Here is a 13,508-nt window from a genome sequence, read left to right as displayed (position 1 = left end):
AAATTTATTATAATTATATATTAGCAATGAGTAATCAGAAATTGAAATAAGAAAAGAATATCATTTCTAAGAGTACCAAAATATGAAATCCTTAGGGATAAACCTGACAAAAGATGGATTAAACTTTGTTGAAAGAAATAAAGAAGGACTTACATAAATTAAGACATATATTATGTTCACAGATCCAAAGATTCAATATTGTTAAGATGTCAATTCTTCACAAATTAATCAATAGATAAAATGTAATAATAATCAACATCCCAGCAGGCTTTTGTGGAGAAATTGATAAGGTAACTCTAAAAATTTCACATATGGAAAGCAAAAGAGCTAGAAGAGCCTGACCAATCTTGAAAAAGAAGAACAAATTTGGAGGATTTATACTACCTGATTCCAAAACTTATTATAAAACTACAGAAATCAAGACAGTTTGATAATGGTGACAATGTTGACAAACAGATCAACAGAACACAATAGAATGTCCAGAATAATACCCACACATACACTGTCAATGGATTTTCAACAAAGATGCAAAGGCATCTTAATAGAAAAAGGATAGCCTCTTCAGCAAATGGTGCTAAAACGATTGGCTATCCAAATGCCAAGAAATAAATTTCAATCCACACCTGGCACCATATATGGAAAAAATTAACTCAAAATGAATCACAGACCTGAATATAAAGCCTAAAACTATAAAATTTCTGAGAGAGAATCTTCGTGATGTTATTAAACCAAGATTTCCTTAGACACAACACCAAAAGCAAGCTCTAGACAACAAAAAACAATGATAGATTGAACTTCATCAAAATTCAGAATTCCCTCTCTTTGAAAAATATTGTTAAGAGAAGGAAAGACAAGCCACAGACTGAGAGAAAATATTTGTAAATCATATATCTGATAAAGGACTTGTAGCCAGACCAAGACGTCTCAAACTCAATAATGAGAAAACAAACAAACCAATAATAAATGGGTCAAAGATTTGAACAGACATTTCACATTTTTTCATAAATAGTTTATTAATTTTATTTCACTTGTAACTGTTTAAATATCTCAATTATCTACTAACCAAATTACAAGACAATTGAAAAATATTTTTGCATTGTTTTCCATTTTATTGAGATATAATTGACATATAATATTGTATAAATTTAAGGTGTACAACATAATGTGATGTGATATATATACATATTGCAAAATGAATACCACAATAAATTTAGTTAACATCCATCACCTCACACGGTTACTTTTTTTTTTTCTTGTGAAGAGAACTTTTAAGATCTACTCTCTTAGCAACTTTCAAATATACATTTCACCAAAGGTGATATATGGGTGACAAATAAGCCCATGAAAAGATGTTCAACATCATCGGTCATTAGGAAATGCAAATTAAAACCACAATGGCATACCACCACCTACCTATTAGAAGGTCTAAAATTGAAAAGACTGACCATATCAAGTGTTGGTGAGGACATGAAGCAAGGGGAACTCTCATACACTGCTGGCATAAGTGTCAAATGGTTTAACCACTTTGGAAGACAGTTTGACAGTTTCTTAAAAAGTTAAACACACACTTACCATATTACTCAGCCATTTCATTCCTAGATATTTACTTAAGAGAAAGGAAAGCAATGCATATGTACATGAATATGCATGGACGCTTTATTTGTAATAATTGAAAACTAGAAACAATTCAAATGCCCATTCACAGAGAATGGATAGATAAATGGTGTGTGTCCACACAATGAAGTACTACTGAACACTAAAAAGCACAGACTTTGGATAAAAGCAATAATATGCGTGAATCTTGAAAGAATTATGCTTAGTTAGACACAAAAGTGTACATTCTGTATATCAATTCTTGAAAATGAAAAATAATCTTCACTGTTAGAAAGCGGACCAGGCATTGCCTGGGGACAGCATGAGGCTGGAAGGAGAGATTACAAAGGGGTACAAGGAAACTTTGAGTGTTGAGTACGTTCCTTTTTTACCATAGTGATCATTTTACAGGTGTATGTATATTTTAGAAATTATCAAATTGTGCACTTGAAATATGTGCTGTTTCTTGTAAATCAATTAAACCTAAAAAGTTGCTTAAAAAAAATAAGACAAAACAAACTAAGGGGAAGACAGAGTCATTACCTTCATTTTCTGCAGCTCACGGAGTTCCTTCCTAGGATTTTTTTTAGAGCGACTTGCGATACTCAGAGCCATGGCTGTTACCATCCCTCTGCAACAACTGGGGGAAAAAGCGCGCACACACACATGTACAGCATGACCTATTTATCGGTGGTTCCTCTTCTAGGTGTTTTAAATCCAGATACAGTGAAAGTTTATCATAATAATTAAGCTAATGACTCACCAAGGAGAATAATTTGACTCTCTCAGTTTCTCACCCTTGCCTTCTTCCTCCCCTCCATTCCTCTTACTTTTGACCATTGGTAACATTGAATGGAGATGAAGGGGAAAATTGGCTGGATTGTAAAAACTACTTCCTGAATTTGCAGTAATCATAGTGACAGTATGCTTCCTAGTTAAAAAATTACAATTTTTTGGAATTTATTTTTATTTGATGGGAATCTTTTAGCTTTTCAGATATAAGGGATTTTTCTTTTTTTTTTAAGGGATGTTTTGGTTGGTGTTTAGTGAAACATACAAAAATATACATTCAGCTTTGCATGGAATTACACAGGAAACTACAAGCTTCTTTATAAATGCCCCCCAGTATGGGCAAAAGTACAAGATGTACCTTATTGATGCAAGTAACAGAGTCTTTTCGTTTCTTACTAATTCTCACTCCCACACCTGTACTCACTTCCCATCCTGCCCATACTAACATTGTTTTCAAAAGAATTCTAAAGCCATTGGGAAAACACCAAAATCTCATATTCCAACTGGACAGTGTTAAAGCCAGTTGAAAAACTGAACTAGTATTTCTTCCAAGGTTTTAAAATAATCTCTTATTGCTGCTACTTAACTGCCCTTCTCACCTCTGCTTTATGTCACATTTAATCTTTGAAAGGAAGTAATAAAATAACCAGATAGTTTCACCTGCTCAAATAGCTGGAGTATTGGGACAACTTTCTTGCCAGTGCAATCGCATCTAGCTCCAACTCTGCAACTCCTATATCATGTTTTTCAGCACATTCCTCCTCCACATTTGGGAGAGTGTCTTGGTCAGTAAAGTCAGGTACCATTAAAATCAGAAAATTTACCATCCACTGGATCATAGATATATGCAATTCATCCATCTGTTAAAAAATGATTGTAATACAAATGACCCATTTTAAATAAATTGAACCATAAAAACCATAGCAAATTTAAAAATAGAAATTATCATACCTGTGTCCAATTTTCGACAACACTATCATTCTTTTTTCTTTTTTCTTTTTTTTGGCTGATGAAGTTTTGCCCTGAGCTAACACCTGTGCCAATCTTCCTCTATTTTGTTTGTGGGTCACCGGCGCAGCATGGCCACCAACGAGCGGTATAGGTCCAAACCTGGGCCGCCAGAGCAGAGCGTGCCAAACATTTTTTTTTTTTTGAGGAAGATTAGCCCTGAGCTAACTACTGCCAGTCCTCCTCTTTTTTTGCTGAGGAAGACTGGCCCTGAGCTAACATCTGTGCCCATCTTCCTCTACTTTATATGTGGGATGCCTAGCACAGCATGGCGTGCCAAGCAGTGCCATGTCCGCACCCAGGATCCTAACCGGCGAACTCCAGGCCACCAAGAAGCGGAACATGAGCACTTACCCGCTGCACTACCAGGCTGACCCGTGAGTGTGCCAAACTTAACCACTAGGCCACAGGCCGGCCCCAACACTATCATGCTTAATGAAATCAAATCATCACTACTCAGCTAGTGTAACCTTATTTTCTTTTGGTCACTATACTATATTAAACTATCCACTTCCTCTTTTTCAGCTTGATCAAGGGTATTAACCCATTAAAGCCACAGTTCTCATATTGTGCAGCAAGGCACTCCAAGGTTCTGCAGTTAAGGAGGCCATGGGATTTTAAACTCTTGAGGGAAATAAGAGTGATATGCAACACCTGTCAGAGTCAGCATGAGCTTGACATAGTTCACAGGTTCAACACTAGATGCACTATGTCACTTTTTTTTTTTTGGTCAGGAAGATTGGCCCTGAGCTAATATCTGTTGCCAATCTTTCTCTGTTTTGTGTGGGATGCTGCCACAGCATGGTCCACACCCAGGATCCGAAACTGTGAACCCCAGGCCACTGAAGTGGAGTATGCGAACTTAACCACTACGCCTCCGGGCAAGCCCCTGTATATATTTAATAAAGTAAAAAACAGGTCAATAGAGTAATTCTTGCATGTAAGTTAGAAATAGTAACTTAGAAATGACTTGCTCAAACATTTTTTGCTGAAAGAGGTACATGATAAAAAAAATGTTTGCAGGGGCTAGCCCCGTGACTGAGTGGTTAAGTTCGTGCGCTCCGCTGCAGGCGGCCCAGTGTTTCGTTAGTTCGAATCCTGGGCGCGGACATGGCACTGCTCATCAGACCACGCTGAGGCAGCGTCCCACATGCCACAACTAGAAGAACCCACAACGAAGAATACACAACTATGTACCAGGGGGCTTTGGGGAGAAAAAGGAAAAAATAAAATCTTTAAAAAAAAAAAAAAGTTTGCAGATGGCTGTTTTAGACTGCCAAGCAGCACAGATCAGATGGAGGAAGGGCATAAAGGAGAAACAAAGCAAAACCAGAGGGAAGAAGATGAATCAGAAAGGAAAACGAATAGTGGGTGAAAAAGGGGCAAACTTCTCCATTTTTAAATACTTGTACCAGTTAAGATGGATGGATATACAGAGTTCCTCAAGGAGTTTATAATCTTGCAAATTTTCTACACAGTTTAATTATATTACAATAATGTAGTGTTAAAATAGAAGTATACAAAGGCAATTTCAAAATAATCCTATATTATAAAAATTGAATTCCATAATACAAAAATTGAGTATATGATTCCATGGAGATACATGCCCAATGGTAAACTGAGTATTTTCCCAAAGAAGGGGCTAATGTAGCAATACTATAAGACACCAACAATGCTGCGATGTGCTTCCTTACTTCATTCAACACGTGTGTGTTGAGTCTCCCTATGTGACGGGCACTCTGATACCCTTTTTCTTCTTAATTTTGGCTGTCTTCCAAGTCATAGAAATTTCTCCTAAGCCTGAGGATCCCCTGGATCCAGACTTCTTAATATATTTGCTCCTCAACTCTTGGTGCCTATTTGCTTACAACATGCTCATAGACTGATAGAATACAATGCTTCATAAGTAGTATTCTCATATAACATGATGCTCTCTGCCTTTCAAATGCCTAAGCTAAGCAATATTGAAATTAATTAAATTCACTTTATCAATTTTGTAAGATCAAGAATTTGCATATTAACTTTACTTATAATAAGAGATTCCTGCGTAAATTAATTAATACAAGGAGGTAGGAGTAAACATAACAAACTAATAAACTAAGACATCCTTTGGAAATCATTATTTCATGTTATGCTGCTTAAAAGTCCACAGGTTCAGTTCTTCAGAAATGTGGAACAATTCTATTTGTTCTAATAATTATAGACCAGGAGTATTGTGGCATCTTATCTTTCTTCCTAGTAACATGTTTCTGTCATCCTTTCGGCTAGTCAGGGCACCAACATAAATCCTTAAAATGGTCACATCTCAGATTAATGCAATTAAGGGGAAAAAAAATCAGTATACTGAGTCAAGATAATAATTAGAACTCAAAAACTTTGATCATCTCTGAAACTTCATTCCAGAGGCAGAAACATACTGCGTTTAAAAGTCCACTGCAAATCATTTGAGTCATTATATGATATAAGTTCCAATTTTGCCCTCCCAACTTCCTGCTTCAATTGAATAGGCATGACCTGGTTTTTCCCCAAACAAAACGCCCGGCCAAGGCAAAATATAACCTCACAAATCCCTATGTGTACATACGTGGCGCTGAAGTTCAATGTTACCATTGTTAATCTCATTGCCTATCTTCAAAAGCCATTGTTGAATCATGTTATAGATATTTGCTTGGAGTACCCTGAAGGAAAAGTCAAGTAAAATAAAGATAAGTCACTTACTTAGAGTATGAAAGTAACTATCGGCTAAAAGAAAGGGTTTCATTTGTCTGGGCCTAGTAAATTTAGGTGTGGACAATTGTTTGAGAACTCAGCGAAAGGTGAGTCAAAGCCTTGAATGATCCGGTATAATGGCTTACTCACTGACATAGCCTTCCTAACCGCAGGTAGGAGGCAACTGGCATGACGCACTTTGGACAACACGGATCTCACCTTCAGTGTTGGCTCTCCACCATAAAAACTCACACTCACACCCCTTACGTTCACTTCTGGACTGGTGAGACCACAAAGTGAGAAGAAGGAATTTTAAAGTTCTCTCAAGAGATCAGCTTCCAACATGACAGTATGAAGAGCAAAGCTGACCTACTCCCCAGTGAAACTGGTGAAAATTATTTCTTAAAAAAACACTGAAAGCCTCTGGAAATGGTCTGAAGGACAAACAGCAACTGAAGAAACATCTATTCAAGACAATCTATGAAGATTCGGTAAGAAAGTCAAGAGTCTGCAGTATCTGAACCAAGACTCCTCCTGCTCTCCCCTCCGCTCAGCGAGGCAGAAACTCCAGTCTAGACCGCTGCAGCCAAGAACATAGGGTTCCCTCAGCCCCCAGTCAGATGGCTTCCTTCCGGAGAGGAACAGGATGGCAAGGTTTCTTGTCTGACCCCAGCTACCTGTTGCTGAGTCTAGGCACTGGGAAAATGCAGTTGAGAAGTGGGGATTCCCTTCTTCTACCCGGCAGAGAGCTAAGGGAACTTACGAGCCAGAATCCATGTCTATGTACTGTGGAACAGTACCAATAATGTTCAACAGTGCATCCAACTGAGATTTCATTTCATTAATTTTTCCATTAATTCCCTCCCATTCTTCAAGGAGCATTTCAGGAAACACCAGGAGGTTTTCCAGCTTGAAAGAACAGGATTCAAGAGAGCTAATCAAACTTGGAAGAATTTTTGAGATACCTAGAAAAGTGAGAAAAGTATTAACTTCTAGAAGTATTTGTAAGTCTATTTCGATAATAAATTATAAAATATTAATGAGCAGGGGCATATCTTTTTTCATCTTTTTATTATCCTATAGCTTGCCTAGCAGAGAATCTTGAAAAGAGGAGTTCCTAAATAAATGTGTAGTGAATAAACACCGTATCATTCATGTTTTTCTGACTGATGGACTATTTCTTTGATAAGAGTTTATATTCGAAGTTTTATGTCTTCTCAGCTGAGAACCAAATGCATTAAACCCAGAAACTATAAGCTACAGTTTTCTGTAAAAGGCATTAATTCACTTTGTCATTCTGTTAAGAAGACAATGACAGTAAAAAGCTTCTTCATGATTATAGGATAGTAAATAACAGAACTGACAACAGACATAGTTCTTGAGCCATTTTTCAGGTCATTGTTCAGGTTTTCACGAAGTTTATAGTTTTAGTCTGAACAAGATTAAGTCTGGATCCTACTCTTTGACTGATTCACTGTAAGATCATAGCAAAATACCATCTCTATACCTTTGTCTTATCTCATTTGCAAAAGAAGAAATGAAAATGCTCCCATCTCAAAGATATATAAAGAGAAATGATTAAAAAGCAAACTTTTTCTTGTCCTTAATGAAAATATTTTCACTGCCTTCATCAGTAAACTCTGATATCTTAGGAGTACTCAAAATGATCTGTTCATATCACTATCATTCATCATTTTGACTTTCTCATTTATTTTAAACCATTTACTACTTTCTTTTTTCTCTGCCCACTATATATTCTCATGGGTAAGTATTGCCATTTTATCTATAACTACACTACTGCTGCTGCAGATAATTAAGATTGTGTTTTCCCATCTACAGTAGTTTCATGTTGAACAACAGTGCCAGTCAATGGATCGGGTTGCCTGGAACACTTTACTGGGAAGGATTCTTACGTAACACGTGACACAGTGAGTGAAAGTGCTTGGACGGGTTTTTAATGTCTCCCACAGGTTTGGGGGGATGGATTTTCAATATCTCCCATGGCAAACTGAGATATCTGGTCACCCTACTGGAGGGATAATATTGAAGTTCAAAATCTGCTAAGGAATAGAGGTAAACACATCAGACTTTCACTTGGGACTTCTGAACCCTTGAGGGCTGCATCTTAGAAATAAGGGTGGAGCAGAAATAGACCAGCCCTCACAAAGCCTGAAGCCATACTTCACTTCAGCTCAGTCCCTGTTTGGATTAAAACGATCTGCCCTTACCCTAAATGACCTGCCAGAAGAAAAAAGTAAAGTCATTCTTGTGAAATATAGCACCATTCAGAGTCTCAAATTATCTCTAGAAATTCTCACACACAATGTCCAGTTATCAATCAGAAACAGTCAGGGATAGGAAAAGAATTGACTCAAAACCAAGACAAAATACAGATAATAAAAAAAGACCTACAGGAGAACCAGATATTATAGAACCAGACACAAGACTTTAAGATTAACTGTGATTAAAATTTTTAAGTTATTAAGTGACAAGATGGAGAATTTCAGCAGAGAACTAGAAACTCTAAAAGTTCATAAATTCTAGAACTGAGAAAAGCAATAATTGAAATTAAAAATTCAGTGCATGTTTAATATTGGATTAGACCATGTAAAGTACTGAAAGAAAATTGCTGCCAAATCAGAATTCTATACAACACAGATAAAAGATCATTTAAACAAAAAAAGGAAAATAAAAACAAAGAGAAATCACCAGCAGATCCAAATTATAGGAAATGCTAAGGAGAGTTCTCCAGGGAGAAAGAAAATTGTGTCAGATAGACAAATGCAAATGTAGGAACGCGGTCATATAAGAATAAAAAGGTCTTAATCTCCAAATTCACAAAAGGGAAAGACTGCTTGTTCTCTGACAATAGACTCAAGCCATAAGCAAATAATCACAAAATCAGCTTAAACTTTCTTCCACTCATCAGGAACAGCCTCTCATGAGTACCTGGCCTCCGAACATCAACCCATCCAAGTCCTCTTCAAATCGCATGCATTTTCTTTTGAACTGTCCTTTGGACCCCAATTTTTCTTGTTTTATTACTTCATTACTGTTAAGTCATAATTTTATTTACTTTTCTATGCATACACGTCTGATTTTACATGAATATCACTGGATTATACATTCGACAAAGTGGGTATACAGGGAACATACTTCAACATAATAAAGGTCATATACGACAAGCCCACAGCTAACATCATATTCAATGATGAAAAGCTGAAAACTTTTCCTCTATGATCAGGAACAAGACAAAGATGCCCATTCTCGCTGGTTTTATTCAACAGAGTATTGGAAGTCCTAGTCACAGCAATTAGGCAAGAAAAATAAATAAAAGGCATCCAAATCAGAAAGGAAGAAGTAAAACTGTCACTGTTTGCAGATGACATGATATTGCATTTAGAAAACCCTAAAGACTCCACCAAAAAACTCTTGGAACTAATAAACCAATTCAGTAAAATCGGAGGATACAAAATCAACATACAAAAATCTGTTGTATTTCTGTACACTAATAATGAACTATCAGAAAGAGAAGTTAAGAAAACAATCCCATTTACAATCACATCAAAAAGAATAAAAGACCTAGGAACAAATTCAACCAAGATGGTGAAAGACCTGTACACTGAAAACTATAAGACAATGCTGAAAGAAATTGAAGCAGACACAAATAAATGGAAAGATATTCCATGCTCATGGATTGGAAGAATTAATATTGTTAAAATGTCCATATTACCCAAAGCAATCTATAGATTCAATGCAATCTCTATTAAAATTCCAATAGCATTTTTCACAGAAATAGAACAAACAATCTTAAAAAACCAATCTGATTAAAAAATGGACAGAGGATCTGAGTGGACATTTTTCCAAAGGAGACATACAGATGGTCAACAGGTACATAAAAAGGTGTTCAACATCACTAATCTCAGGGAAATGCAAATCAAAACCACAATGAGATATCGTCTCACACCTGTTAGAATGGCTACTATCAGAAAGACAAGAGATAAGTTTTGGTGAGGACTTGGAAGAAAAGGTACCCTGTGTGCAGTGTTGGTAATGTAAATTGGTACAGCCACTATGAAAAACTGTATGGAAGTTCCTCAAAAAATTAAAAATAGAACTACCAGAGGATCCAGCAATTCTCCTTCTGGGTATTCATTTAGAGGAGACGAAATCACTATCTCAAAAAGATATCTACACACTCCCCCATTCATTGCAGCGTTACTTACAATAGCCAAGACATGGAAACAACCGAAGTGTCTACAGACAGATGAATGGATAAAAAAGATATGGTAAATATGTACAATGGAATATTATTTAGCCATAAAAAAAGAAAATTCTGCCATTTGCAACAACATAGATGGACCCTGAGGGCATTGTGCTAAGTGAAATAAGTCAGATAGAGAAACACAAGTACTATGTGATCTCATTTATATGTGGAATCTAAAAAAACTGAACTCATAAGGACAGAGAGTAGAGTGGTGGTTGCTGGGGCAGGGGGAGGGTGAGTGCGGGGGAAATGAGTGAAGGTTAACAAAGGGTACTAACTTCCAGTTATAAGATAAATAAGTTCTGGGGACGTGATGCACAGCATGGTGACTGTAGTGAACAATACTGTACTGTATACTTGAAAGTTGCTGAAAGAGTAAATCTTAAAAGTTTTCGTCACACAAAAAAATTGGTGACTATGTGAGGTGATGGATGTGTTAACTAAAGTTATTGTGGTAATTATTTCACAATATATGCATATATCAAATTATACACCTTAAACTTATATAATATTATACATCAATTATATCTCAATAAAGCTGGGGGGGATTTTAAAAAGAAATAGAAAGGAACTTTCTAAACTTGATTGCTAGAGACTGAATGTTTGTGTTTTCCTCAAATTCATTTGTTGAATCCTAACCTCCAATGTGATGGTATTTGAAGGAAATTTTTGCATCTCAAAGGAAACCACCAAGAAAATGAAAAGGCAATCCACAGAATCAGAGAAAACATTTACAATTCATATATCTGAAAAGGTACTTGAATCTAGAATATATAAAGAACTCTTACAACCCAATAATAGAAAGACAAATAATGCAATCAAAACATGGACAGGGGCTGGCCCCGTGGCCGAATGGTTAAGTTCGCGTGCTCTGCTTCAGCGGCCCAGGGTTTCCATGGTTCAGATCCTGGGCGCGGACATGGTGTCACTCATCAGGCCATGTTGAGGCAGCATCCCACATGCCACAACTAGAGGGACCCATAACTAAGATATACAACTATGTACTGGGGGGATTTGGGGAGAAAAAGCAAAAAAAGGAAAAGAAAAAAGAAGAAGATTGGCAACAGTTGTTAGCTCAGGTGCCAATCTTTAAAAAAATAAAAAAAAATAAAATAAAACATGGACAAGGGTCTGAATAGACATTTCTCCAAAAGATTAAATACAAATGCCTAATAAGGCTTAAAAAGATGCTCAACATCATTAGTGATCAGGAAAACACAAATAAATCAAAACCACAATGAGATACTATTTCACACCCACAAGTATAGCTAGAATTAAAAAGTCAGATAACAAGGATTGGCAAAAATGTGGAGAAATCAGAACCCTCATACACTGCTGGTGGGTATATAAAATGATGCAGCCTCTTTGAAAACAGTGTGGCAGTCCTCAAGAAATTAAATACAGAGCTACCACATGATCAGCAATTCTAATTCTGGGTATATACCTAAGAGAAATGAAAATTTATGTCCACACAGAAATGTGTAAGCAAATGTTTATATCATCATTATTCACAATAGCCAAAAAGTGGAAACAACCCAAACGTCCATCAACAGATAAAATGATAAACAAAATGTGATATATACATACAATGGAATATTATCTGCCATAAAAATGAAGCAAGTACTGATACGTGCTGAAACATAGATGAACCTTTTAAACATTATGCTAAGTGAAAGGTCAGTCACAAAAGATCAGATACTATATGATTCTATTCATATGAAAGTCCAGAATAGAGAAATCTATAGAGAAAAGAGTAGACTTAAGACTGGGGTGGGGACAGGGGGGATAGAAGAGTGACAGCTAAAAGGTACAAGGTTTCTTTTGATGAAAATATTCTAAAACTGACTGTGGTGATGGTTGCACACATCTGTGAATATAATAAAAATGATCGAATTGTACACTTTAAGTAGGTGAAATATATTGCACTTGAATTATATCTCAATAAATTGATGCTCAATGCTTTATTTTTCTTGATTTTTAAAACTATATGCATGTGTTATTTTGATTTTAAATATTAATTGTATTAAAAATAATAATTACTGTTGAAATTCTTTATGTCAAGCAATCTACTCATTAGTGTTTTTTTCTTACCGTTATCCCCATTTATTCTTATTTTAAATTCTTTGTAGAGTCTTCCTATGCTTTTCGCAATTTCCTCCATGTACTGTCGCTCTGGTGGCATCTCCCCCTCCATACTTTTATGGCGACCAAATATCCCAAGCCCAATATCCATCCAGTTTTCCTGTAAGTGTTTAATAATCTTGAGAGAATCGTATTTTGACACTAGATGATCCCCAGTAAACTTGTCTTTATCTTCATGCAGCATCTAGAGGGTGAAGGGGGGTAAGGAGATCAGCACATTATTCACTACTGACTTCATCAAAGTCTACCCAGATCTTTATCCCCCAGGGACTCCCGATCATTGTAGAGTTGTATATCCTATTAGTATTTGTTAAGACCATTTCTTCTTGAAATATGTGACATACATTTTTAAAATTAAAGTGAATTTAAGCTAATTTTGATACTCTATAAGATAACCCACGGTTTACCAGGATGAAAATCATTATATTAAATTGTATGTGGGTAAAAAATTAGGGAGAGGCAATTAAGTCCCAGAGAGCTGAGCAAGTTTAATTACTACTTGCTTTGGTAGGGATATAATATATCTGTTTACATCATCCCCACTAGACGGGGAAAGTCCCTAGAATGCACAGGTTGTGTTTTATTAACGTTTTACTTGTCTGTCTAACCCCAAGCCCAAGTCCTATACATATCAATACACATTTGTGGAAAAAATAAGGTGCAGTTATACATAAAACTTGCCGTTATTTGTGACTCAGATAATGGAAACCAATCGCGCACTCTTCAGCAAGAGTAATCAATACAGGGAAGTGATGCAGCAGAGCAGCTAAGAGTAAGGATTTTGGAGATGGAGAGACCTGGACTCAAATTCCAACTCAGTCACTTACCATTTATTGATAACTTAGGCAAGTTACTTAACATTTCTGAGCTTCAATTTCCGCATCTGTAAGATGAGGATTATAAAACCTGCATCAAGTGGCTGCCACGAGGACTAAGTAAGATAATGTACACACAGCACCTTCAGCCTGACGGAGTAAGTGCTTAATGAATAAGAGTT

At 36.3% G+C, this 13,508-nt stretch overlaps 1 protein-coding gene across 1 annotated transcript in view; it reads right to left on the bottom strand.

Annotated features, from left to right (window-relative positions):
* AXDND1 (axonemal dynein light chain domain containing 1) overlaps positions 1-13,508 on the bottom strand; it is a 79,539-nt gene that overhangs the window by 26,140 nt on the left and 39,891 nt on the right. Inside the window, exons 16-20 of the mRNA XM_046684467.1 lie at positions 12,461-12,695; positions 6,866-7,067; positions 5,978-6,071; positions 3,046-3,245; positions 2,137-2,233 (exon numbers count right to left, since the gene is read on the bottom strand). Of these exons, the coding sequence (XP_046540423.1) occupies positions 2,137-2,233; positions 3,046-3,245; positions 5,978-6,071; positions 6,866-7,067; positions 12,461-12,695 (828 nt within the window). The remainder of the gene's footprint in view (positions 1-2,136; positions 2,234-3,045; positions 3,246-5,977; positions 6,072-6,865; positions 7,068-12,460; positions 12,696-13,508) is intronic.

Source organism: Equus quagga, chromosome 13, assembly GCF_021613505.1.
Source record: "Equus quagga isolate Etosha38 chromosome 13, UCLA_HA_Equagga_1.0, whole genome shotgun sequence".
Classification (NCBI taxonomy): domain Eukaryota; kingdom Metazoa; phylum Chordata; class Mammalia; order Perissodactyla; family Equidae; genus Equus; species Equus quagga.
Note: the sequence above shows the minus strand (reverse complement) of the source record. Positions and strands in the feature narration are given on the sequence as shown.